The sequence below is a fragment of the Paroedura picta genome, chromosome 10 (genome assembly GCF_049243985.1).
Source record: "Paroedura picta isolate Pp20150507F chromosome 10, Ppicta_v3.0, whole genome shotgun sequence".
Taxonomy (NCBI): domain Eukaryota; kingdom Metazoa; phylum Chordata; class Lepidosauria; order Squamata; family Gekkonidae; genus Paroedura; species Paroedura picta.
Window position 1 is genome coordinate 53,350,275 of NC_135378.1, and position 26,925 is coordinate 53,377,199.

The 26,925-nt window shown below is 43.1% G+C and overlaps 1 protein-coding gene and 1 long non-coding RNA gene across 3 annotated transcripts; one reads left to right on the top strand and one right to left on the bottom strand.

The window, feature by feature from the left end:
* On the top strand, positions 1-26,769 carry OTUD4 (OTU deubiquitinase 4). 2 transcript variants are annotated; one of them, XM_077300189.1, is made up of 21 exons: positions 1-516; positions 1,771-1,854; positions 3,181-3,231; positions 4,879-4,925; positions 5,930-6,002; positions 6,723-6,804; positions 7,883-8,021; positions 9,521-9,566; positions 10,127-10,244; positions 10,349-10,413; positions 11,915-12,015; positions 13,195-13,319; positions 13,901-14,072; positions 14,421-14,577; positions 15,514-15,655; positions 16,361-16,416; positions 16,513-16,593; positions 16,967-17,105; positions 20,559-20,822; positions 22,925-22,965; positions 24,399-26,769. In XM_077300189.1, exons 1-21 carry the CDS (start codon positions 325-327, stop codon positions 25,593-25,595), a joined length of 3,372 nt encoding a protein of 1,123 aa, XP_077156304.1. In that variant the 5' UTR covers positions 1-324; the 3' UTR covers positions 25,596-26,769. The 2 variants fall into 2 exon arrangements, with proteins under 2 accessions (XP_077156304.1, XP_077156305.1); XM_077300190.1 differs by having other exon boundaries at positions 10,130-10,244.
* Positions 1,917-18,892, bottom strand: LOC143819079 (uncharacterized). The gene is made up of 3 exons (XR_013224772.1): positions 18,693-18,892; positions 16,986-17,091; positions 1,917-3,539 (listed from the first exon to the last, which is right to left on the bottom strand). It is a non-coding gene; the product is annotated as an uncharacterized LOC143819079 (long non-coding RNA).
* Positions 26,770-26,925: the final 156 nt, after the last annotated feature.

A 26,925-nucleotide genomic window follows, 5' to 3' on the forward strand; every position in this document is an offset into this window, starting at 1 on the left:
CTCCCAGGAGCACTCGGGCGGTCGGTTGGGTCTGAAAGTGAAAACAAACTTTGGGCTGCCCGCTTCAGCGGCAAGCGCTCCGTTTCGTTTCTCTTTTGTTTCCGCCCGGAGGAGCCGCCGGGGCCCGGCGATCGGCGCGGCACGGGACTGAGGCTCGGGAGCCAGGCGGCGGCACCGGGCAGCGGCTCCTGCGGGCCAAGGGATCCCCATGCGACCTGCGAGCGCCAGGCCGGTCCGTGCTGCGCCAGCCGCCGCGCCGCGCCTCGCCATGTGGGGCTAGGCGAAGGGATGCCCTCGCGCCGCCACCCGAAGCAATAAAGCAACATGGAGGCGGCCAAGCCGGGCGGCGGCGGCGGCGGCGGCGAGCAGAAGTGCCCGCGGAAGGGCGAGGAGGAGGAGGAGGCGGAGGAGTCCCCCGCCGACTGGGCCATGGGCAGCTACCTGCGCTCTCAGGAACTCTACCGCAAGCGGGTAGCCAAGGACGGATCCTGCCTCTTCCGAGCCGTGGCCGAGCAGGTGCCTTGCCCGGAGGGAGGGAGGGAGGGAGGGAGGGAGGGGGCGAGGAGTGGCGCGCGGGGAGGGCACCTTGGCCAGGAGGCTCGCCGGCCTCGGTTGGACGCCTTTGCCTGGTTTCTACGGGGACGAGGCCGCCCCGGGCCTCGCTCCCATGGGAGGTCCTGCCCGCCCGCCCGCCGGCTTTGGCGCCTGGGCCTCCGCGAGGCACACGCGGGCCCGGCGGAAAGGGGCTTTGTGGAGGCTGCGAGCGCGGCGGGCTGCCTGTTACACAATGGCCGCCTTGGGGTGCCGCCTCCGGGGCTGGACGCTTGCCCCGAGTGAGAGTGGCCCGAGGGCGGCCGTTAGGTGCGGGCAGCGTCCTGCCGCTGCAATGACTCAGCGCCCCTGCAAAGCCCGAGGGAGGGAGCTGCACGTGCGGGGCCCCAGTGCCTCGCTTGGGCTGGCTGAATGAAGCGTGCAGCACCGATTGTTTCGTTTTGGCCGGTGGAAATTAAATCCTAGGGCTTTAGACCAGCCCTCTTCAACTTTTTAACTCTTTGGAAACATTCTTCAGCCGCTGAGAATCGTGCCAAATATGGTTAGGAAACATAGCTACATGCCCAGCTGCAGCCCTTCTCTCTCCCCCCCCTCCTCCTTCATTGGCCATTTTGGGAAGGGGGGGTTGACATGGCCATATATGGTTATGCTTAATTATATACATATAATAATAATATATAATATATATAATCATTAAACCCTGGTTGAGAAAACCTGCTTTGAACTGATTACTGGGTTAATGTAGGCTTAGGAGCCCTAATTCTTTTTAGGAATCTCTGTCATTAATTCACAACAGGAGCTCAGACAAGCCACTCCCCGTCTCTATTCTGCGCCCCTCTTTGAGGATAATGCAGAGTTGGGTTGCTTGAAGTTGGGTTGCCAGGCTCCAGGTGGGACTTCGGGATCTCCCAGAATTATGGCTCCTCCAAACTTCAGAGATCATTTCCCCTGGAGAAAATGGCTGCTTTGGGCAGTGGGCCGTATGGTGTTCTACCTCTTCTGATGGGCTGGGTTTCAGTCTTGCAAGTGAAATTGCCCAAATTTTTCAATTTGCTTCTGATAGGAAATATTTGACTTAGGAGACATATGGATGTGTATGCACATGTTTGAAGCTCAATAATGCTCTTACTCTTTGTTATCGGTTCACTTGTAGCTTTTGTAACTTTTTTTCAAGCAGTCTCTCTAACACTCTTCTTTTAATTCTATATTTTCCTCCAGGTTTTCCACTCTCAGTCTCAGCATATTGCCATTAGGATGTCCTGCATAAACTACCTGCGGAAAAATAGAGAGAAGTTTGAAGCGGTAAATAAACACTTTAACCTTATGCATGGTCACCGTCACCCAGACTACTCTTACCTGTTGCTTTGAGGGTGTGATGGGTCAGTGCTTTCACTTATCTTTTGGCCTACTTCACTACACTGGTATGTAGATACTTAGAAATCATCATATTCCTCTGACACCTTCTCTTTCTTCATGGGGACGAAGAATGATGCATTCTGTTTCCAGATCATGGAAGTATCTACATTAGTCACAGGCGTGGTGTGGTGATTTCAGAGAGCAATTGGCATCGCTTTACTTCCTGCACACCCTGCCACTGACCTCTTGCTCCTTTGGGGCTCTCCATTCTCATTCACTCAATTCTCTGCAATCCCTTTTATTCTTTTGGTGAGAATTTTTGGCTTTCTTATTATTTGTCGCTCTAATAATGCTTCTCGAGGATGGCTTCCATGTTATGAGTCCTCTTACTCACCCACTGTAACACTGCTGTCGAACATCTGGCTTGTGGATCTTCTCACCTGGAATTTTTCTGTGAAACTAGCTGAGGCATAGACAGCCCACTGTGGGGGTTGGTGCTTACCATCGTGTTTCTTTTACAGTGGGCTGTCACGCATGCATGTATGCATTGAAACAGAGTCCCACACATGCATCTGTAAGCTGAATTAGGTGATAGAATAGACCACTTCAGAGCCCGGATGGAGAATTGCATTTTAGAAGGTTCCTGTATGTATTAGAAACTCCCTGCAAATGGAAAGCAAATGCAGTGAGCAGAGGAGAGAGGAGCAAAGCTTTCTGCCTGTTGTGGTAATTTCCTATTTTCATGGAGCTCTGATGTCAAGGAGCATATTGAGCTGGAATTCACTGCCTGCAGAGATGGTCCGTTCTAACACCTTGTTATTGTGCATGTGTAAACCAAGCAATAAACTCTACTGTGGAAGTGGCTGGCAGTGGACCAGGTTGCATAACTTTGAAGTGGACAGCTGCATACTGTAGACGTGTGCTTGTTAATTCACTTGATGCTTATCATTGAACTGTATCTCTGAGATTTGTTTAGGTTTCAAAGCTTGACCTAAACCTGGTTTATAGCCCAAGACTCTTTCATGCAACCTGATCCATGACAGCCAGTTGTACTTTCACAGCTGTATGGTGTATGTCGTGTGCCCTGATGCATCTCAGGTACATTGTTGACTGTCTAGCAGCCAATTCTCCAGTCTTAGGATGACTATCCTCAGCTACCATGCCTATTAGGGATTGTGGGCAGACGTGAACCCTGCTATGTCTCTTTCTAGGGATTCACAGTCCTTGTGTTGCAATGCTCCTAGTAAAATATTTTCTTATTATGCTTTAAAGTTTATAGAGGGACCGTTTGAAGAATACTTGAAAAGCCTAGAAAATCCGCAGGTATGTATTGTCAGATTATTAAGTTTATATAACATTTCAAGATAAAACTATCTAATGACTACTGGTGTATACAGTTTGTTGGGGGAAAGTCCTACAGGATCTGAAAACTGTATGAGTCTGTCTGGTGTTTTGCAGCTGCTCATGAGTTGCTTTCTGAATCCTGGTGGAAATAATGGATAATGGTGGCAGAATCTGCAAAACAGTCTGTAGGTAGTGGGTTACAAGTCTCGTGAGTTGCACGGAGCTTCCAAGTTCCTGCAAGCCGGAATGTGGGATTGTTCTGCTTCTATGCTGTCTATTCCTGCAAGCTGAAAGACAAACAGGAAGAAGCAAAAGTTGTCCTTAAAGGCAGTAAATTACCAAGTTCATTTGGCTGGCATTCTTGCCGTGGGGCTTAATGTACCTTGCTCTAGGCCACTAATTAAAACAGTTAACTCAGATATACAGAGAAGGATAGCTAGAGACATGAAGATCCTTTGCTCCTGTGGACATTATTTACATAACATTCTATCTTTTAAAATATTGTTTAGGGCTTTGCCTTTCCATGTTTTGTTTTCTGGTAATATCTCTCCTTGGCTGTGCTGGCTGCAAGTTGCTACAGGAGGACAGAATTCAGTATAGCTGGAACATAAGGTGCCCTTCCCTCTTTGGAGTACTGTCTTCCAAGTGCAGCTGTTCCCTTCTCTAGGGTGGGGCAAGGATATTCTGCACATTGTTTCTGCAGTGGGAATACAGGTCTCTGTTCTGTCACAGCTGTGGTTTCCCCTGGCTCCTTTCCCCACAAAGTCTTGAATAATCTCAGAGTACTAGGGGTAGGATGCAGTTGTACCTACCCTCAGATTGGCCTGCTGTGTGGTTGGGGGCCAGGGCATATTTTCAGTGCTGTGATGACTATTCTGGAATTTTCATCTTGATTTTAAACATGAAAGGTTTTCCAGTTGTAAGAGCACTATGTGTAGAAGAAGAAGAGTTGGTTCTTATATACCGCTTTTCTCTACCCGAAGGAGTCTCAAAGCGGCTTACAGTCGCCTTCCCTTTCCTCTTCCCACAATAGACTGAGGTGAATTAACGTGAGGTTGGTGAGGCTGAGAGAGCCTTGATATCACTGCCCGGTCAGAACAGCTTTATCAGTGCCGTGGCAAGCCCAAGGTCACCCAGCTTGCTGCATGTGGGGGAGTGCAGAATCGAACCCGGCATGCCAGATTAAAAGTCCACACTCCAAACCACTACACCAAACTGTTCAGTTCTCAGCAAGGAGGGGTGAGGAAGGGAATGAGGCAAAGAGGAGTGTGAACAGGAAAGAGAGCAATACGGGACAGGACTCAAGGTGTTTGCAGTTTGAGGGGGATGTCTGGAAATTGGGGAGACTCTGTTTCATGTTATTTGAATTATAGGAATTTTTGCAAAACTGCCAGAACTGTTATTCTGATGGTAAATGCAGTGAACACAAATTATGTGAGACATCATACAGTTGGTGGCATGGGTTGTTTGTGTGTGTGTGCACGCATGTGCATCACAGAGGAACTACTATGATTTTAGTAAGAACATAGAACCTGTTGGTTCTAAATAGTGCTGTAACTTAACCTGCACAGGCTGTTACATTACAGTGTGTTTTACTGCATGTCTTTTTCTTCCTCTTTGATGCAGGAATGGGTTGGACAAGTGGAAATCAGTGCCCTTTCTCTCATGTACAAGTAAGAAATATCTCTGATATAGGCGCAAAGTGAAAGTGAAGTATAGACTTGATCTTGCTAGAAAAATAGCATAAGAATGGGAACTAGCAATAGCAGAAGTGCTATTAGAGATCCTTCCATTGGAACAAGATGCTTTGAAGAATGAAGTTTTATCTTCATCCCTAAGACTGCTTTGATACGGCCTGCATAAATCCCTTCTGTAAGGAAGTCAGCCTTGATTTAAATGTGAGGGTGATGAGCAAATTGTGCTGATGTACAAATCAGTTTGTTTTGCCCCAGCTGCGGCTCAGGTTAAACAAGAGATGGCCCCAAGTACTCTTTCTTGCCAGCTCCAGTGTGCATGCATGTTTAAGGGTGGGATGAGGAGAAAAGAACAGCAGGACCTTTGGACCCCTACAACAAAGGCTATGGGATACAGTACTTTTTCTGGGAGCAGGGTTCTGAGGGCTCTGGGGAACAGTACATGGGAGGAGGGGGAGAAGGAAGGAATCTTTGCATGGGAGGAGAGAGTTAATGAAAATCCACCCCCCCCTCACAAGTACAAGTGTCCTCACAGAAGATGACTTAGGATCCAATCAAAACTGGGGTAAACAATTTAAAAAAATGATTGGTACTTGAGATTTTTGGAAATATGCTAAAGGTATGTAAACCAATTAAGTATAAAATGATAGGATAAGTACAGAAGGATTGTTAGGGATGTAGTAGAAATATAGGCATGGAAATATAATAAAATGCATTTGGGGAAGAGGTGGGGGCTGATGAAAGGTAGCCTATAAATGATGTTCCAGTAAATAGCAATTGCCAAGTTATACGTACAGTGGTAAATTGTGCAAGAATATGGTAAATATTTTTGTATTATATTCGCACGGCTTTGTCTAATCTAAACCGTTTGCAAAGGATGGTCATCGATGCTCGCAACCAAGTTCCTTTACCTTTAGTGCTACTAATCAGTTATTTAAATTCAGGATTTGAAATAGTTCCCCCCCCCCTGTGTGTTCTTTCAGGAAAGATTTTATAATATATCAAGAACCAGATTCTGCTCCTTCACACGTAACTGAAAATGGCTTTCCGGATAAGGTATGGTCAAATGTTATTAATTGTTATTAAATAGTGTCCGTACTGACAGGCCTGGCCCAGGACACTTTTTCTACCCATCAATCATCAAGGTACAACTCTGGAATTGCACACAGCCGCACATTTCCTGAGCATTAAGGCACAACAACTTCTGCGATATTGCAGAGGATTTTGGAGTGTGGTTCCCACATTGTACATTGTTTTATTGGTGCTGTAGAAAATATTACATTATAAGACCCAGCAAGCCCCCCCCCCCCCCCAATGGTACAGTTGGTAGCAGTGGATTCAAAGCAAAGACAAAACAAGAAACAACCCCAGGTGCAGAGTCCGGAAACTCTGCCAAGATAGATAGTGGCCAGCCTGAGAAACTGACCTTGTTCAGAGGCACCGCTATAACTCTGGAAAATTACAGAATATAGAAGAGACAAAATGGCTGCAGTCAGGCTAATAAACATAAAATATAAAAGGTCAAGCATGGCAGAACCAACAGGATTCTGACACTGTGGAGGCCCAGCCCCTATATATTCTTCATCACACCCATATAAATGGACCTCAGTCTAACATCCTCTTGTGTAATCATACCCAGTAAAGTATTCTTAAATATGGAGTTGAAAATAATTCCATGTATCGGTAATATGTTGCTTCGGAGGAGGTACTCATTTTTTGTAACTTGTTATAGCTGATTATTTTTCTTTTAAAAGATGTTCTTCTGCTCTCTTCCAGGTTTTACTGTGCTTTTCAAATGGAAGTCACTATGATATTGTCTATCCTATGGGATATGCTGTTAATGCTGCACTTTGCCAGTGTAAGTACAACTTACTTTGGAACATTATTCTAGGGAAGTCTTGTTCACCCAACTGAAGTGTATTTTTTAGCATTTTGTGTGGCTATTAAACTTGCACTTAATCTAAGGTTTCAACTTTTGGTGCTAGACCAATCAAAAAGAAGGGAGGAAAAAATAAGCCAACAATATGAATTAATTCAAATGGGTAGCTATGTTGGTCTGAAGTAGCACAACAAAATCAGAGTCCAGATTTATTTATATGAATTAAGAAACCAAAAGTTAAAGAAATCCAAACTTACAGGCCTAATAATTCAACTTCTACAAAGGAGCAACATATCAGTCCTCTAAATACATAAATAATAATATGATATGGGTTATTAGTTGATGAACCTGTGGCTGAAGTATTGTTAGAATCCCAGATTACTTGTGCCTGCTTAAGAACGAAAAGTCTTGAAGGCACTGTGAAGTTTATCATGGTGAATCATCAGTGTTTGCTCTACAGTATATGCAGGAAGAATAATTATAGCTTGCTTATGCCAAATGCCATACAAAAATTGGTCATGTTTCTTTATTGTACTTGCAGTGGAAATCTGGTTTCTTTTGCTGGTTTCTTTTAACACCCACTGCAAAGGTGCATGAGGCACATCAGATGTTTAGTTCTTCTGAAACACAGGCTTTTCTGTCTAGACTTAACTACTGTAGTTTTCTCAGTAAGTTACAGATCTCAGATTTTAAAAAAAATAAGTCTATGTAGTACTCCACCGCATGGGCCGGGACCCCAAGGTGGGTGGAATAATCTCACCATCTGATTAGTGATCCCCTATAAAGCTGCCATGTTTCTTTTGCTGCTAGAGTGCATGCATGGGCAGAGAGTGGGAGTTAATGTCAAAGATCCCTCCTTGCCTTGTACGTTACAGCTTGTGGCGCTCTTCTCGGCTTGATATTTCTTACCCCTGACACACTTAGTCTGCTGCCCGTGGTCTGATTTGTGACACTGCTGGAGTCATTACTGTGCCTCTTATTTCACATGTTCAGCTTAGTGGGACTGGCCTGCAGGTAATGAATGGATCTTCTTGTTTGTTGTTTTTGTCCCCGCTAGCTATTCTATATGAATTGCTGTATGAGAAAGTGTTTGGCATTGACTTGGCTAAAACATTAGAAGAGATCATCCCTCCTGATGTCTCCAAGGATGGCAGTGGGAGCTGTCAAGAGTCTGATTCAGAGGATGAAAACATAGCGTAAGTCTGCCCGTTGAAAGGAAAAAAGGGGCTTGTCACAGATTTGTCAATGAGAACTGAAACTTTTTGATGTGAGGAAATGGTATATTTTGAATTTTTGAAACTACATCCATATTTTTTGACATTAAAGACTTTTCTCTCAGAGCAGGATTATATCTAAATTGCTACCAAAGCTAGTTCTGGATATCGAAAGGAGATTGTGGTGGATTTATGTCCCTGTTATAATAAAGCATTTATGTATCTGCAACCTCAGATCCGAAGAGTTGGTGCACTTGTGTAGCAATGAGTAGGATCACATTTGGGGATCCTGCTGCTGATGGAAGGAACAAGCTCTTGCTTTGCCCTTAGGATAGGATTGGACAAAACCAGTCCTTGCTGCTATTGCTGTGCTGGTGCTTCCTTTCCTTGGACATGTTTGAGTTACGGACATTGATGCCATCTTAGTTGTGTTTTTTTAATGTTTCATTAAAACTGGGTTTTTAATGGCAAATGAGACACTAGTGGTTGCTTCTTGCCCCTCAAAACACAAGGTGCTGCTTTAGCTGTTAGTCCACAAACCATTATTTGTGATGCACTTCTTGAAATAGCCTTAGATATCAGCTGTGTGAGTTTACTCCAAAGAAAGGCCAGTTGAACTCACTTGGTATTACTGTCAAGTAAGTGCAGTGGTCATTGCACATACTTTACAGTCAAAAGTGTTCACAGGATATGGGCCTTGTGAATAGTATTAGTTTGATAATGATAACAGTTACATGCCTTGCTAAGGAGTTAAAGGATCAGCTGTAATTTTTCCATCCTTGCCTTTAGTTAAGATGGATGGATGGGTGTAAAGGACAGTAGACTTGCTTGGGTTATATGCTGTCACTGCCCTCCTTTTTTGAAAAAAGAATTAGCTGAGAGCCATCTCCATAGTTTATAGAACCAGTAATATGGGTCACTGAGCTTCACAGTTAGAGAGGACTTGGGGGAGGGCTTGATGTATGGAATGTTTTTGTCATTTTTTTGTTTTTAAACTTTTTAGTTTTAAATTGACTTATTGAACTTCTGAGTTCCTTGAGACCTTCCGAATGATTTGTTTCTAATTTCAGATATTAACAGAATGGCTAAACTAGTGCTGCTGGAAATCAGATGACTTAATTTGAATATGGGTGGTGGTGGTTGTTAGGTTTTAATAGCCTATTCTCCAGCTCAATCAAGTGAGCTTGATTGGATGGTAGATATCCAAGTTTTGTTGGAGCTGGTATGTCTGTTTGTCTTAAATGCAAGACCTCCCATTGCATTGGCTCTTTTTACATTGATTTAATGACTCCCTTTGACTTCTCAGTTTCAAGGGGAGTCAATAAGTCAATTTAAAAGCAAACAATCCAATGGGAAGACTTGGCTTTTTCTCATTTCATTGATCATTGTATGGTTAGAATCGAGAGTGATAACTTGAAAGTGCCAAAAAAGTGATCCTGCTTGTCTTAGAATTTTCTTCTATACTGTTCTGCTTTTCACAGAAGGGGGATGGCTGAAACGACACATGTGAATGGATTGAAGTCTCTGGTGAGCAAGCAGACATTTTGCTTCAGTAGTCTTAAGCTCTCTATCTCTGGGTCTTGCCTGGAAGGGTGTTAACATACTTACCAAGAAGCACTTAAAGCTTCAAGGTATAAACCAGAAGTGACACGCATCCTACTGAATGTAAGATTTTGTTGGAATGTAAGTTTGCCTGGTTTTCTTCCCATTTTATATGCCTTTTGAGAAGAAAATGGTTTGTTCCATTAATCAGACCATTAAACATAATCAGAAAAGAGAAACATATAATTTTGGTTGCTAAGCACTGATTCATTGTGTCCTGTTTAGTTGGCACGCTTGCTGCGGACAGAAGAGGTGGAACAGAACAAGTACAGCAGGCTGTTACTTTTGACTAACTGTCATGAGACTTACGCTGTCTAGTCATATTGTGAAGTGTTACGTATAGGCAGACACTTGCATGTGCGTGGTGTCAGTTAAAAAACTGAGGCAGCAGATAATGAACCCACATATTCCCAATCCTGTTTAATTTGCTCACATCCATGCAGTTTTGTTGGTGACTGATTGGTCTGGTTCTTCTTCTTGCCCAGCAGGGGCCCAGCAATGAAAAACATGCTTCCACTGCCTTGTCTGCAAAAGTTCTGCAGTTGCTCAATCCAGCAGTTTACCACAACATTGAATACGCCAACTGGCAGCGATCAAAACGAGGTAAAATCTAGCATTTGAGAGCAGAACGCTGGTGGGGAGCGGGAATGAAGCATTTTTCCTGCATCTGCCAAATAGTATATCACACATTTTATTTGTGCTTGCAGATCAGCAAAAGCGAGATTTTTCTATTGCTGCTGGCATGCAGTATTCAGTTGGAGATAAATGTAAAGTAGGTGCTATTGAGCAAGTTGTCATTCTACTTCCTACTTTGCCTTTCTTCTCTCACCCACGCTGCCACGCTCCTTCACTTAGGGTTGCCACCTTTTTCTGGATATGAGCTTTTGTGCCTTTAACAGTAGACACAAACAGGCAGAAGATGGCTAGGGTCATGAAGAGGTGGTGGTGGTAGGATATGCTCAAATCCAAGTCCAAGAGCCTTTCCAGGAAGAAAAGGTGGCAGTCCTATTCTTACTTCATCTTTCTTCTCTTGTTCGTACTGCTCCTGGCTCCCTGATTTTACCTCGCTCTTTCTCTCCAGCTTTCTGGAGCAGGGTGTAGGTGAGCATCCCTGAACTCTTTACCTGCAAGGCTTGTTCATAGAAACTTAGATGTTGGAATTCAACCACATGCTTTTTGGGAATAGCTGGAATAATTTGTTAAAACCAGGGTGGTGACTTAATTGAAACCTTGCATGTTATCCTCCATCATCCACCCTGCAGTAACTTTTAGTGTTCAAAATCCAGCTTGAAAAATGAAAGGCAGATTTTGTGGGGGGTTTTTTGAAAAGCATGCCTTTTAGTGCAACTCTGATTGCTAGATACACTTAGGTATTGCTCTGTGTTTCGGTACTGATAACACAGCATGACCCATCCTTTATGGGGTGACAAATCAGTTAGTTCTGCTTCTCATGCTTCAACCTGCACCTCCGTTGAATATATCTTATTTATGTTTTGTTTTTCCCACTCTTCCCATAGTTGGGAGTGGACCTTAACCACTCTTAGTTATGCAAATTCTCTTTGATGGTTCTGACCTCTTCTTGTTACATTGTCTACTCACAGCTTTTGTTTGCTTGTAATATGAACTATGGATATATCTCCTATGGATGTGACACTCTATGTGCCTGATGAAGTGAGCTCTGACTTGCTACAATTTATGCTGTGATAAATGTTCTTAGTCTTTGGGGTGCCACTGGTCTCCTGTTTGACTTTCTTGCAACAGAATAACATGGCTATCCCCCTAGAATTTATTTCCTTAGAAATTAGAAGTTTGAGTTGCATAAGAAACGTTGTTTGGGGAAGGCTATGTTTTGCCACACGTAATAAGTGTGAGCTACAATAATAAGAGCATAATGATTTTAAAGATTGCTGTCCCACTGTAATGCTTTCCCTGCCAGCACTTGTGAATATTACTAAGAGGAAAGGATTGCCCCCTGATGTGCGGGGTGGGGGTTGGGATTGGAGATGGAGGACCTTGTTGCTCGGCAACTCTGCCTGTCCTTTGCTTCTGGGTCAGCTAAACGGACACTATTTGCCCTTTTTCATAGTACATGTGATGGGTTTAGGACTAAGCATGCAGAGAGACTTGAGAGGGAACTTGAGGAATAATATTATTGTTAAGCTGGTTTTGGGAATGTATTCCTCCATGGTTCTCAGGGAGCAACATTAGGATGGGAGGTCATATAGAGATATCACTCCCATTTCAATGTGTACTTGCTCTTTCTTTCTTCATAGGTGCGTTTAGACCCCAATGGAAAGTTTTATAATGCTCACATCCAAGAAGTCCAGTCTGCAAATGGACCAGTAGTTGTCTTTGTGGAAGAGCTTGGTGCCAGGTATGCGAATACTCAAACACAGAGATAGCTATAGAAACATTTCCATACAGTCAAATATTGCAGATAAGCAGATGTAGTGTTTTTTGTGGTGGTTTTTTTGTTTTGTTTTGTTTTTTAAATCTAACCTGTGGCTGACATCTTAGTCCGTGCTAATCTTCTTGCATAGAATGCTGTAAAAGGGACAGGTGTTAGGCAGGGTTTGTTTTGCCAGGCTTCCATTAAGAAGTGCTGAGGAATACTCCAGGTTAGCTTTAGATAGTATTTCTCTTTCATTCTTTGTGAAACTCTTGGAAGTAGGCCACCAACTGCTACTATGTTACTATGACAATCAAGTGTGTGTATGTGTGTGTGGTTTTTAACTGCAAGTATGAATGTACTGGGGAGACGCATTTGTGCGGTTACTTCAGTGCTCAGGGAGTTTGCTGCAGAAACATCTATATGCAAACCAGCAGTTGCTGAGAAATTGTAATTCACTCTGGGCCATGTGCAGTTAATGCTAGAAATTCTTCATTATTTGGTAAAGGTACTATATTCTGTTTTGGCAGCCTCTGGGCAGGAGGTGGATGAACTGGTTTTTTTTGGGGGGGAGGGGGGGGAGTTAAACTTCATTGCCTACATCAAAGAAATATGACTGCTTGAAATGGCCCTGAGCTGAGTTTGATTGTAAAGTCAGGAAATGGTGATGCTAGAAAGGCAGGTATTTGCCAAGGAGCCAGGGATTGTATTTAAAATAACCTTTGACTTTTTTGCTTCCAATTTTTAATTTCTGAAAAAATGAAACGTTTTATTTCTGAAATTAGGACTGTTTGTTTCCTAGAATGGTATGCTTCTAATGTGTGTATGTGTTTGTGTTTTTTGTGTAAGGTATTGAAGCTATTGCGGTACTTGTAGTGATTCTGTAATAGCTCTGCTAATATACACAGCTGTCTATGTGGTCTTATGGCTGGCTGGAAGTGGCCTTTGAAAGGAAAGAGAGGAGTTAATAGATCTCTGAAGTGCCCCTGAGTTATAGCACTTAGCATACTGAATGAAAATTTGATCACTATTAATCACTTGGTTCTACTGGGGGTAGACATCCATCGAACCAAGGCTAGTAACTTAGGCAGTTCTTATGACATGATGATATGCTAATTGTGATTTGGAGCTTTGACAGATTCTTTGATGCTGTCTTTCTTACAGGCATTCTGTTCTGCTAAAGAACCTTAAGCCACTTCCACAGCCTTCTCCTGTGGAAAACTGGAGCACTGTGTCAGGGAAGAAGATGAAAAGGCCCACTTCAGTGCATGGGCAAATTGTTCAGACTGGTAGGATTTCTTCTCCTCCTTAAAAATTGTGCCTACTTAATGCCAAGCCGAAGAATATAAGAAGAACTCTGCTGGATCAGATCAGTAGTCCATCTAGTCAAGTGTCTTGTCTCACCCAGTAGCCTGCCAGTTTCCTTGGAGGGCCAATAATGCCTTCCCATTCTGTTGTCTTCTAGTACTGGTATTCAGAGGTTTGCTATCTTCATTTGTGTAGATTCCTCTTAATCATCATGGCTAATAGTCATTGATGGACCCTATCCTACACAAATCTCTCTGACCCTTACTTTTAAATTCAGCTGTACCTGTGGCCATCACTACACCTGCTGGGAATGAATTCCACAATTTCATCACTAGTTGAGTAAAATAATATTTCCTTTTGTTTGTTGTAAATCCAGTGACTGTCAACTTCACCAGATGTTCCCTAACTTCTAGTGTTATGAAGAGTGGGAGGAAAAGAATGATCTCTAGCTGCTTTCTCCATCCCATGCATAATTCTAAAAACCTTTGCCATGTGCCCCTTAGTTGTTAACCCCATTAGTCATAACCTCCCTGTGCTGAATAGAGAGAAATGTGTGTTACAGATGCAGATGGCCGAGAGTCAAAAAATCCAAGCAAGCTGATAAAAGCTCCATCGGCACGGCCTTCTCGACTGCAAGGAGCCAGGGAAGAACACACATCTTGCCCTGGGCTGTATTCTCAGCAAACCTCTCCTGAGCACAAAACCGTAGGCAGAAATCCATCACAGGTTGCAAGGTAAATCCAGTGTGTCATTTCAGGGACAGCTCTTCCCAGGTGATGGGCTGTGCCTTGTGATTTACCATTAGTATTTTAAATATTGGACGTGTGTACTAGAAAGCTCTCTTTCCTATTTGCATTACATTTTAGGAATGTATTGTAGGATTAACTTGTTGGCTACCCTTCAGTATAGGATAATGCACCTTACTTTTAGCAGAAGTCTGAACTTAGCTATTCAAGGTGTTAAAACAAATATGCAAAAAGAACATTAAATTACAAGTTTTAACCGGGGGGGGGGGGATTATAATTCAAGTTAGTTAAAGATGTCTTTCAGTTTCCGTGGCTGAAAACCATTTTTCTTTATAGAAAGATGGATCTTGAAAGAGTGAATGATTTGGACTATGCCAGCAGAGAGAATTTTGCCCTTTCTCCAGAGGAACGCAAAGAGAAGCAGGCTGTAGAAGAAAAGTGTCCCCCTTATGAGCTTCAGCTGCAAGATGAAGAAGCCTTTCCTGCTCTTTCTGTATGTCTGTTGGAGAATGCTTTTTGGAACATGTCATTTGTTTTCTTGTTAATGAAATGGACACCTACTTTACTGCAGCTTATCTATCATTAAAGGACAGTTTTGTATAGCGTAAACAAGAGTATGCTTAACAGTATAGGTTTCTGTGCTAAACTTATGCAATTTTCAAGCTGCCTTTGTGTTCAATTTTAGCAAATGGTGGCTGATGGATTTTTACTATCATTTCAGACCCATTTTAGTAACCAGCTGATTTTTAAAAATGTTTCAAGGTGAGCAGTATAGCGCTAAACCAATATTGCACTTCAGACTACTGAGATAGCTCAACTGCATTGACTCAGTGGAGTCAAGGCATCTTAAGGGTGTTGCTATAGCATTGAAGTGCTACATAAGTTTAGAGCTGTAGCATTCATCTTTTAAAAAAAACCTAATGAAGATTGCACAGCAAAAAAGGGCAGGAAGAAAAAGAGACACTGTTGGAAATGATTGCAGTGCTTCAGAGACGGCTAATTAATGGAAGGAAATCCACTGTATGAAACGCCCCTCCCTGTATCACTTTACTCAAAATCAAGCCAATAAAGAAAACATTTGGTTCACAACAGTAATGGGAAAATCTTGATAAATTATCCGTTGAAAAAAGTTGTATTTTGTCTTTTGGGGAGTATTAGGTGTATAGAAATGTGATGTTTCTGAAACAAAGCTTGACTGGTACATGTTGCTTGGGGGTGAGGTGGTCTTTTTGTTTTGGAAACTGTGACTAATAATGTACATTTATTGTTAATCATAAAAGATCTGTTAAGGCCTTACAGCAGAAAATCACATTGCATGTGAGGCTGAATCCTAAACCAGTTCAGGTGGCAATACTTTAATGATCATGGTTTCATGTAAAATGCTGGCCACATCATTTTTCAATTTAACAAAACACTTCAATTCTTTCAGAATCCATCAGTGTCTCAGGTATCCACTCAGACTACTGGTAACTGTGGACGGAGGAAACCTCTGGTTCCTAAGGCGCGAACAGCCAACCATTTGAAAGAAGAAAAGCAGGAGAGAGAAGACGAAGTGGAAGCAAAAGAAAAAGGTATCAGAACTGGATTTCCCCCTCCCCTTAATGTTTATATTCTATGTTTGCAGCCTTCTGTACCTTGTAAACCATGGAGTTATGCATTCTGAGAACGTTTGGGTGAAAGGCTAATATACTATAGTGTCATAGTAAGATCAGAGAGCTCTGGGTTCAAGCTTCCACTTAGAAGACCATTGAGAGCTAGTGTGGCATAGTGGATAGAGTGTTGGCCTAGGATCCTTGGAGACCAGGGTTAGTATCTTGACTTTTACCATGGAACCTCACTGGTTGACTTTGGGTCCATTACATAGTTTGAGCCTGATGTACCTCACACGGTTGTTATGAGAGAATGCAGGTGGGGAGAATGATTTTCTAAGCCACTTTGAATCACAGCTGGGGAGAAAAGCAGGGTATAAATTTCAAAATGCAAGAATGAAATGCATAAGCACTGAACCTCATTGGATGATCTTGGACCAGTCTCACTGCATTGAGTTTATTGTGAGAAGTAACTGTGTGTGTGTGTGGGGAGGGAGGGGGGCTGGGAAGACTGTATGTTGCCTTGAGCTCCTTAGGAAAAGGGAGAATAAAACTGCTAAGAATGTAGAACATTAGGGCACTTCCCAGAAAAGCAGCTGAGAAGCATTCTGCATGAAAGATTACAATATCACAAGCTGGCAGATTTTCCGGAGTCTTTATTAATTGTGCTTTATTTTGCTATTGTAGGTTCGAATCCAATAAAAAAAACTCTAGATCTGAAGCTTAGGATGGAAATGGCTGAGGTAAGTGTTAAGAGGTGTCGGGTTCTCCCCAAACCTTTCTCTTCTGCAATAATAACCTTAGGAAGCGACCCTGATTGTCCGATTTCTAACCTTTAGGACAATAGAGAAGGTGCCTCTGATCCAGCAGTATCACCTCCTTCAAGTCATGGAGATGCACAATCCCCATTTGTTGAACAAGTAAGAAATACATGCCTAACTTCTTGTGGTCCTTTTCAGTGGACTCTGCTTGGCTTCTAAGTGATGTGATCAGGCTAGCTTGAACCTTCCATGTCAATTTGGCTAGAGTGCTAAAAACCCCTTGGCTAACCCTCATTGCAGCAGAATTCCTTATATTCATATGCCTTCCAATATTTAAGGTTCATTGGAAGGATCTTTGCATGAATTAAAATAGATACAACCAGAAGCAGATATGCTTCTCATCAGAATGGATGTTTTGTTTTGAAGATTCACCTTCCTATATCAGGAAGAGAATGTCAGAGGATCCTGAGTGAACATTTACTTTTGAAAATGCTGAATGTCATGTGCATATTCTTTCTTTGCTGTTTTGCAGAAGTTGCCAGAACTCTTACCAGGTGTCAGCCACACTCCATCTCCGGTTTTTCCTGAGATGCATTTGCCTCCTTCAGTGCCTTCTGTACCAGCCATTGTGCCAGCTTGGCCAAGTGAGCCGCCAACCTATGGGCCAACAGGTTGGAGAAAAAAATGCCTACTAATATTGCATCTTGCTTGGAATTGCTTTCATAGATCTGAGTTTAAAAGTAACTCACAGAACAGTTCAAGGATATTAGGGACCAGCTGTTGTAGACCTTGTTGAAGCTAAGGGGCTCCATAAGAAGTGCATCTGCTATTGTTCATCTTCTGTCTTTTCATGCAGCTTCACGCTGGAACTGTGCTTGTGCAGGCCAGCCAAACTCCAAAGAAGGAATGCCCTGTCCCTTTTGGAGCCAGCACATGCATGAAATCCCTGCCTTATGTATTATGTACTTCAATGTAGTGTGCCCCTTCTCTCAGGTCCATTTTTTCCATATGGAGCATTCTAGTGTGCTCCATTGGTGTTCGTTGTCATTATGGACAAAAAGACTTATTTTTCTCTTTTAAAGAATTGTTGTTCACACTTCCGGGAGACTATCTTGTGGGAGGCAAGCTCAATCAAAGTGGGCTGTCATGACATCCAAAGTACTGTTTAAGAAACATTCTAAATGTGAAACAAAAATGATGTGCAGTGACAAGCATGAGCTCTGTCCCCTGTGCTTAGGAGAAGCCCACAATGCTTTTCCAGTTACCAACACTTTACCCTGGGGGCTCAGTCCGTTAGGGCCTCTAGGTTGAAGGCTTTCCCCCCTTGGCTCCACCCAGAGTGATTCCGGGTTCAGGTCTGCTTCCCCCGGCCCCAACTACCAAACTCCATCTGGGCCCCCATCAGCCTGCTTGGTTTGTTTCTTGTGGGTCTGACTATCAGGACTGCTCAGATCCCTCCAAAGAACTTTGGTCACCCAGAGGCAGAATCTAGGTGCCATCGTTTTCTCAGGACCCTCAACCATGGTCTGATTGCATTTGGAACCTCCTGCAAAGAAGCTTAAATCAAAGCATAAGGAGAAGACCAAGCCCGTGTCCAAATTGGGCCTGTTCTGCCTCAGCTTAGCCTGCGCAATTGAAGTCCCAGTGTGGGTCGATACAGAAGGTGTTGATGAACAACACTAAGTTCATGCGTGCAACAATGTTTTCCCCCCAAGTTTGGTCTGATTGCCATTGAAGAAACCAAATTCCATCTGGTTTTGTAACTGGTTTTGCCCTGTGCTTCCTGTAGCCTCTGCTCAGATTCTCATCTCCTGGACTTCTTAGGCCTGAGCTGCTGAAACCCAGCCACCCATTCAGTACCTTTTTTGGCTAGTGCTTTCGGATGATATGAAAACCAGATGACTTCCAGACTCTGTGAACTGTTGCCCTGAAAGGGGGAAACCAGTTCTTATCCCTTCCCCCAAGGCAGATGGTCCCTGCTCCCATTTTCCCAAGAGGCCTTCATCTTTGTGTTAGCCAGAAGGGCATTAGATGGGCTCACCCTTGGTCCCTGCCAGAGGTTTTGCTGTTGCCTTCCCCCTTGGGGCTCTCATTTGAGAAACTCTATTATGCATCACAATTCAAAGCAGGTGTTTCAGTCTTCAGACTGAGCCTTGAATTGGGCTTAGTGCCACTGCAAAACTCAGAACAGGTAGTTGCCACTAGTGTGGCCCAAAGGACATTAAATACAGCCCCCCCCCCTTTCTGCCCTTGAATACCTTGATTCAATTAATTTCAGTCTCTCGGTTCTGTGAACTTCATGGCTGTGATGTTCTTCCTTTTCTCTTTCCCCTCCCCAGACTCTTATCCACTGCATTCATTGCTGTGGATTATTTTTGAGGGTCTCCCAAGAGATGGAATTGCTGATTCCATCTCCATCCAAGAGATGGAAGTAAAGCTGATTAGGGCTGGTAGTATTTAGTCTGCAAAAGATTTCCATGGCTGCCAAGTCAGTTCAAGTGCTGACATCACAGTCCTTAGAATATTTATGCTTTCATTGTTCTTCTGGGATTCACAAGACACTGCTCTCTCTTCAGGTTTCCCCCCTTATCATGCAGATTTATTTTGAGGTCTCTGTCCATTTGATTCTAGATAATTTTGTGTGGTGTCTGATCCTGAGTAGCACTCAGCGTTTAAATCCCCCCTTCCCCCATGGTAAGAGCCAGTGTGGTTTAGTGGTTCAGAGTGGTGGACTAGTATCAGAAAGATGCAGGTTTGAATATCCATTTGTGTGTCAGGAACCAAGTGGTTGAGACCCAGCAGATTCGCACAACAGATATCACTCTTAGGCTTCAGGATGAAGTTTTAAGTAAAAGTCTTTATTTGGAGAATCAGGATAAAGATCAGCACATCGCATAAGCTGTAAGACAGGAATCTTGACAGAGATGCTGAGCAAGGGGGCTGCAAAGCATATATACCTTAGCTAGGGGAGGGGGCATAGGGGCATCATTTGGTGGGAACACAGAAAGAGCAATACAGTTTCCTCTGATCTACAAGTTGCCAAAGCAACGCATCCGGCCATCTGGTATTTAGACTGGGCTCCCAGTGAGAACAGCCTTGTGAGAAAAGATAAAAAACTGAACCTGGGATGAGGCTTTGAAATGCAAGCAGGGGAAGGGAGGGGCACTCTCGAGCAAGCCCAGGAAGGTATCACAATACAGCGGGAGATCTGGGCGCACAAAGCAATGAAGTGAACATCAAGAGGGAGTTAGGAGCTAGGAGTTCATGACATTGTGCCATAGAAGCTCACTGGGTGACCTTGGTCCAGTCACGCTCTGTTGGCTGACCTACCTCACAGGGTTGTGAGAATAAACTGGAGGAGAAGAGAATGATGTAAAGCTGCTTTGGGTCCTTACTGAGGAAAAAGATGAAGTACTCATTAAATAAAATTAAGCCTAGTCAGGAAGTTGGAAAATAAGAATGGCCAGTGTAGTATGTCTGCTTAGACATGTTCTTGGGCTGAATGTGCCCTGACCTCATGGGATTTTATTAGATGATCTTGATATATAGAGATTAAGGATCTTAGAAGGTGGTTCATGGAAGCCTTTGTGGGTCGTCCTCCATGCTGCAAGAGGGGTGTATTGGGTATTGGACTCTATGAAGCTTTTGGGGAGTTTCTTAAGTCACTTCCAGTTAGTTAGCCCTAGCGTTTAGGCCCTGAGCACTGGTGATATTGGTCACAAATTTAGAAACAACAGCTTCCAAAATTAGAGCAGGGATCTTCTTTGGAGCTTGTGAGTGACTGATAATTTGTGCACAAAACCCAGGGGGGGGGAATTGGCTCTAATGTGGTTTTCCTCTGTACTGTTGAACTGTAGTTGAATTTATGGTTTTCTTCTTAGCCTATGTTCTGTTTTGAGGACTGAACAAAGATTGGTAATGAGCTGGGGGGGGGGCAGAATGGGGAATAGTTCTCGTTACTCAGGAATAAGTCTCATTAAAGAAAAGTTTGGTGACTTCTGCATTAGAGTAAACCCTTAAGTGGCACTTTTTAATCATAATGTTCCTTTTTCACTTTCTCCCTTTAATGTTTATCTTTAACATCCCCAGGTTTACTGAATATTTTGTACTCCTTTTTATCTTAGGTGTTCCACCCCAAATACCTGGGCCATCAGTAATGCCATCTTCAGCCACTAGTCTAGATTCCCCTCTCACCCAGACGACATCTAGTCCGGTTGCTGGCATTCCAGTACCACTTCAAGCAGTCAGCCAGCCTCTAATGCCGATGTCCCAATCACTGAATCCATACCAGGACCCACTGTACCCCGGATTCCCCTTTAATGAAAAGGGGGAGCGAGTCATGACCCCTCCTTATTCCTTTTGCAACACAGGGGAAGATCTTCCAAATGGTAAGAGAAGTTTTACTTCATGGCTCCAGCCAAACATTTTCTTTGCTGACATCAAAACCCCATAAGCTACACTAATAGAAAACTGGACCACAGTGCAGACAGACCAAACTGTTGTTTGTTATTGAGTACTGTTCTTATATCACACTGTTGTTGATGTTAAGTACTGTAGATATATTACACTGCTTGGTACAAGTTTCACTGTTAAATAAGTTGCATATTGAATGTTCATTGTACTGTACTGCACACGAGTTATAATGTAAACCTCCCTGAGGCAAAAGTGAGGTCGGTATATAAATATAATAAATAAATGAAATAATGTGGAGGGAAATGTATTAAATGGTCCTGGAAATTAGCAGAGTGAGCACAAGCTGTTGTAGAGTGCTTATAAATGTGATTCTGTTGCAGACCTTTTGTGGCTTTGTTTGGACATCACAAAACTGTGTTCATGAGCGCCACTTGTTTGCCGCACTTGTGTGCTTCCTTTGTGTGCAGGGTACAATTGAACATGTTTTCACCTTTGAAAATGCTCAGTTTGCCTTGACATCTGAACATGGGTGTCTTTTACACCAGAGTTTAGAATCTAGTTACAGGAGAGGGGAGTTTGAGTCCACAAATAGGTTTATCTGTAATTTATGAATAAAACCTGTACTTCATTCTAGTTTCTCTTTACATTAGAAGAAATCCAGCACAGCCAGCTGTGGCTTATCCAGAAACTAGGAGAAAGGACCGTTTTAAAAATGGGTCCAGAAGGAAGCTAGGATGAGCAGGGAGCCACCATGGAGCGTTAGGCAGGTCTTCACCTCACAGTCAGGAGGCTGGGAGACCGATGGCCATGGAGCACGGGTAGAGGGGACACTGCGTCTTTACCTGGTGGGCAGGAAGAGCAGTGTGACAGTAGAGCGTGCAGCTGGCATGGAGGGGGTGGACTGCCAGTGAGAGCTGGGGGCTGAAATGTCACTGGTTAGTACCCAATGCTTTTTATTAGTTATGATGATAACATTGATGCTATTCAGTCACTTTTACTCCCTAAAGAGTGTGTTCAGAATTACATCCTTTATTCTTCTTCAGTAGACTTTCTCTTAACTGGGAGAATTCATAGGAGTCTGAGGAGCTGTAATCTAATCGCATACATGGTTTGCGCCATGTGTGGCAATTTCGGGCATGCGCAAAAATGCCACGCATGCGCGTTTGCGGTCCCACCAGGAGCCACACATGCATGTTTACAGCCACACATGGCGCAAATGTGCATGCACATTTGCGCATGGGTTGCCGCACATGAGCGGTGCCCAGATCGTGCCCCCCCACCGGTCCGCAACCTGAAAAAGGTTGCAGACCACGGGTATAAGGGATGTAAAATGATTATTTTTAACTGAATTATCTTGGCCTTTTAAAGTATCTGAACATTGGTGGAAAATGCATCTTTTGTAAATACTTTGCAGTCTATCATTATAACTGCTTGGATCCAGAATTACATTTTCACAGGTACAAGGACTGTCACTCTGGGGAGTTATTTTCCTGCATTTCCCCTCCCTTTTGTTCTTGGGATCTGTAAAAATGCTAGTCTTGATCCAGCCCAATGTAGTTTTAACACCATATTTTCTCCTAATAAAAAATAGCAGCTTTTGTTCAAGGTAGAAATTATTGCAGTAACAAACTGGAACCCGCACTTGAACACAAAACTTCTCTTGAGTTCCTACTAGTGTTTGAGGATGTTAATTATGCATGGCCAGTAGGGGCATACAGTGATGCAGGGGCTGGAATGAAAAAAAGTTGTGTGAATAAGTTGACAGAGGTTGCTACTGCATCTAGTTCCTTTACCTCACCGTGCCCTCTGTTCACACAATACATTTTTTTGCAATCTGCATCATCCTAAAAAGTCCATATAGGCAACAATGTAGTCAGTACGGTATGTTTTCTGTATAGTAGATTCAACTGTTTAATGTGTTTAAAAAACTTGAAACTGATTTCCAGGTCATAATAGTATTAGATTTTTATATGAATGAAAAGAATTGTGGCATTAGACCTGCTGAACTGGTAGACTAAATGGAGAAGCTGTGGTAGCGAACACTGGGATTGAAAACATTTTGTTTCTTTGTTTTTAGATAAAAATGTTCTCAGATTTTTCTTCAATCTTGGAGTGAAGGTAAAATTGATATTTTCTACTTGCTGCAGGACAACTGATTACAGGATTCAATTTAATATTGTAAAGAAGTTGACGTTGGCCTGGCATCTGTCCAGGGTGTTTGGCCTGTGTGTTGAAAGTGCTTGAGCAGTTCAAGAAACACTGTTAAATAGCTATTGCATGCCTTGCCCTGGATAGCCTAGGCTAGCCCAATCTTGCTAGATCTCAGAGGTAATTAGGGTCAGCCCTCATTAGTATTTGGATGGGTGACTACCTTGGAAGCTTACATTGTTCTCCTCCATTTCATCCTCTGAATAGGTTAGGCTGAGACTGTTGCGATTGGCCTCAAGTCACCCTGCATGACAGAGTGGACATTTGAACGTGGCTCTCTCCAATCCTAGTCCGGCATGCTAACCCCACCCTGTTGGCTCAAATATACAGTATTATTGCTGCCTAAGCCCATGATTCTTAGACTGCAGCAGACTGCATTGTTAATCGTGTGCTGCGCGGTCAAAATATAGTATGGGAAAGTTGCTTTATAACAGCACTAAGGGCAAAGCCCGTTGTATCCAGGAATACAACGGGCACTAGAGCTTGGCAGTGGGAAGAGGAAGGGGAGGAGTTGTCCAGTCTGTAAGGGCATGGGGTTGAATGTGTGTGTTGTGTGGGAGGTTGTGGTGGTATGGTGACAAATGAGGGCATGGGTGCGGAGATATGGGTGTCAAGAACCTGTGATTTGGAATGTTCGTTTAGGAGAGGACTGACTGACCTTTGAGAATTGTGGCATAGTGGTTACGGATGAGCTTTCCAGAGCCATGTCTTCAGATATGTGAAAGGAAAATCAGACTGGAGACTCTTCTTAGGGGGAGATTACATGGCAACCAATTCCTCCCAGTTCTGCATCATTTCCCTTCTTGTATGAATTAGGCCACAGACACCAAAATGTCCTCCTGCCCAATGATTGGGCCAAAGTCATGAGTGGGCATGACCTGTCTGAGGCAGGGCCTAATCAGGATACACTTTGCGAGCCCCAATTGGCCCTTCCTCTGACAGGCCACACCCACTCTCCGTCCACTTAGCCCTTAGCATTTTATTAATAACATCTCCCGCTGTAACAGATATGCTAATCATTCAGCATTAAAAACTTTAAAACTATATCTTGGTTAAATCCAACTTAAATTTAACTAGAAAGGAGGGGCTGTGGCTCTGTGGTAAACCACACAGCTTGTCTGCAGAACTTCTATAGTTCAGTCCCTGATGCCTCCAGACTTTGAAAAAAGAATAAAAAACAAGGATCTTAGCTAGCAGGAAAGACTCTTTGCTGGAGATCTGGGAGCTGGTTAGGGTTGAACCAGTCGGATCAGTCCTGTGACTTGGTTTAATAAGGCAGCTTCCTATGATTGTATCAGCTAGATACTGTTTAGAGGGTAATAACAATTCGTTTGTGTTTGCAGGCATACAGCTGTCCCATGTGGGCTCCACACTCCTATTTGTATCCTCTGCATCAGGCTTGCTTGACAGCTTGTAGAATGTATTCAAAGGTCCCAGTTCCAGTGTATTCTCACAGTCCTTGGCTGCCGGAAGTACCTTTGACTCAGAATGGAAATGGAGCTTTACAAACCGAAGGCCACTTTCCTATACAAAATGAAGTCACAGTGAATGGCCAGAGCCCACATGTAGAAACCATGCCTCCGTCTTTGCCTCTATTCATACCCACTACTCAAGTGCCTGAAAACCAAGGACTTGTCTGTATAGAGTCTGGGAATCCAGCACAAACTCTTCACACTGAATATGATGAGTCATTGGAACGGAAAAGCATATTCCCACAACCTCCATTTGGGCAGAGTCCATTTTTGGGACCTGTTCCAGTTGCACCTATTTTTCCTCACCTGTGGTATGGGTATCCTATTCAGGGCTATGTTGAAAATTCTGTGGGAAGACCAGTTGCTATGCCTTCTGATGAAATACAAACTGCTGTGTACTTGCCTAAGGAGTGCAGTTCTCCAGCTCCAGACACAGGATGTATTGAGTCTCTTCAGAAGGCCAAGGATGAAAGCAGCGTCCAGCACCTTCCCTTCCCTGTGGCTACTGCACAAGGTGAATGTGGTGGTCTCACTGTAAACTCAACCAGGGTGCCTAAGGAGAAGCAGACATGTACTACAGTCCTGGCTGCTACAAAAACAAAGTCTGTACAGAATCTTTCTGCAGAGACAGAAGACAGGAAAAGGCAAGCAATGCCGGCACCTGTGATGCCTCTTCCAAATGCTACATTAAAGAGTCCTAAAGAAAAGACAGATAAAGTTGGGGCAACTAGCACCTTAGCCGGCTTGGGGGGAAATAAGGCACAAAGGCCAAAGGAAGAAAGTTCTGAAGACGAATGTGAAGTTTCTGATCTGCTGAGAGGTGGCCGGTCAAAGCAATTTTATAATCAAACTTATGGAGGAGGAAGAAGACCCAGAAATGATTGGAGTTACCCTCCTGGGAGGGGAGGATACTATTACCCAAGAAATGAGGAAGCATGGAAGGGGCCGTCCCCTAGAAGCAGAGGAGAAGGCTATCGCTCTCACCGTGGTTCTAGAGGGAGGCCATATCGTAATGAAAGGAGAAGAGCAAACATGGGAGATGGTCATCGGGGGCCTCAGTTCCCTTAAGAGCGACTTCGGATATTTTCAGCATGAATACTAATGCTGAGAGAACTAAAATCAGCCCTAAGGCTCACATGCTTTCTGCTTGCTTTAAAGACCAGAACACCTATTATTTTCATAGTAAAGTGAGGCTGAAGGGGAAACAACCTTTTATTGCTACTTTTGTTTTAAAATGTCTGGTGGTTTAAATTTTTCAGTTGTGGTCAGGAGAACCTGTGTTATGTTAGCCCCCCCCTCCCAAGAAAAAGACTTGTGGAGTAAAGTGGTTTGTAACAAAACCTTCCTGCAATTGAGTATTTTGACACATTATAATGAACAATGTTGCACCAAATAGAATGTATGTCCTAGCATACTGTATCTTGGGGCTTTATTCTACAAGAATTCTCAGCCCCCAGGACTGTTGTCTTTGTGCTTCCAATCCAAAGGCCTTTCATCTCGAAACTTGTAAAACTTGAATGTGTGGTTTTGTGTGGTTTTGCTTCAATGAATTACTGTGTACAGTGGTCAACCATTCTTGTGTCTTAGATGTTTTATTCATAGGGATATTTTTTAAATTTTATAAAGTGTTTCTTGAACTAGTAAAAGCAATCAAGAATACCTGTGTGGAGAACTGGAAAGAAATTCCGTTTAGTGGTGAATTCTTCCAGGCAGTCTTAACACTGGTATGACCCTAATGGTGCCTATGCCAATTATGTATTATAAAATAAAACAAGGGTAGATGCTGTGCATTTCCAAAATAGTTTTGCCTCTGTTACAATACAGTTAAGACACTTTTGCACTGACAAATCCCTAAACAGTTGCTACAGGAAAGATTCACAAAATAACTCCAATTGCTTTTTTTTCTAAAGCAGGGCTTATGTGATGAGTTAATATTTAGTCTTTCCTTTATGCACTGTAAAGGCTAGTTATTATACTTTATAAAATTCCTTGCTTTTTTTGTACAGTGGCAGTCTTGTAGAATTGGAGGCTTCTATCCTATTTTACAATGTCAATCTGATTTCTGCCTTCTGTAAAATTAAATTATGTATATTTGTATATATTGGTGTAAAAGGTGAAGGTTACTTTAATGTCAAAGCAATTCTATAGCCTTTTTGAGCAGGAGACTTGAATGATGCCATGTTTGTGAATGACCTTCAGCTGCATGCTGTGTACTTCTGATTAAAACATGTTTGTTCTTTGACCCAGATTTCATTGTATCTGTATTTTAGATAAGTCTCCAGAAATGTTATTGACTGTGGACCTAATAGAAATTACTAGTTACTGAAATCTTGCACTTGAGAATACCTGAAAACAGTTCAGGCATAAGCCATGCCTACTATGGTAATTGAGGTGTGGG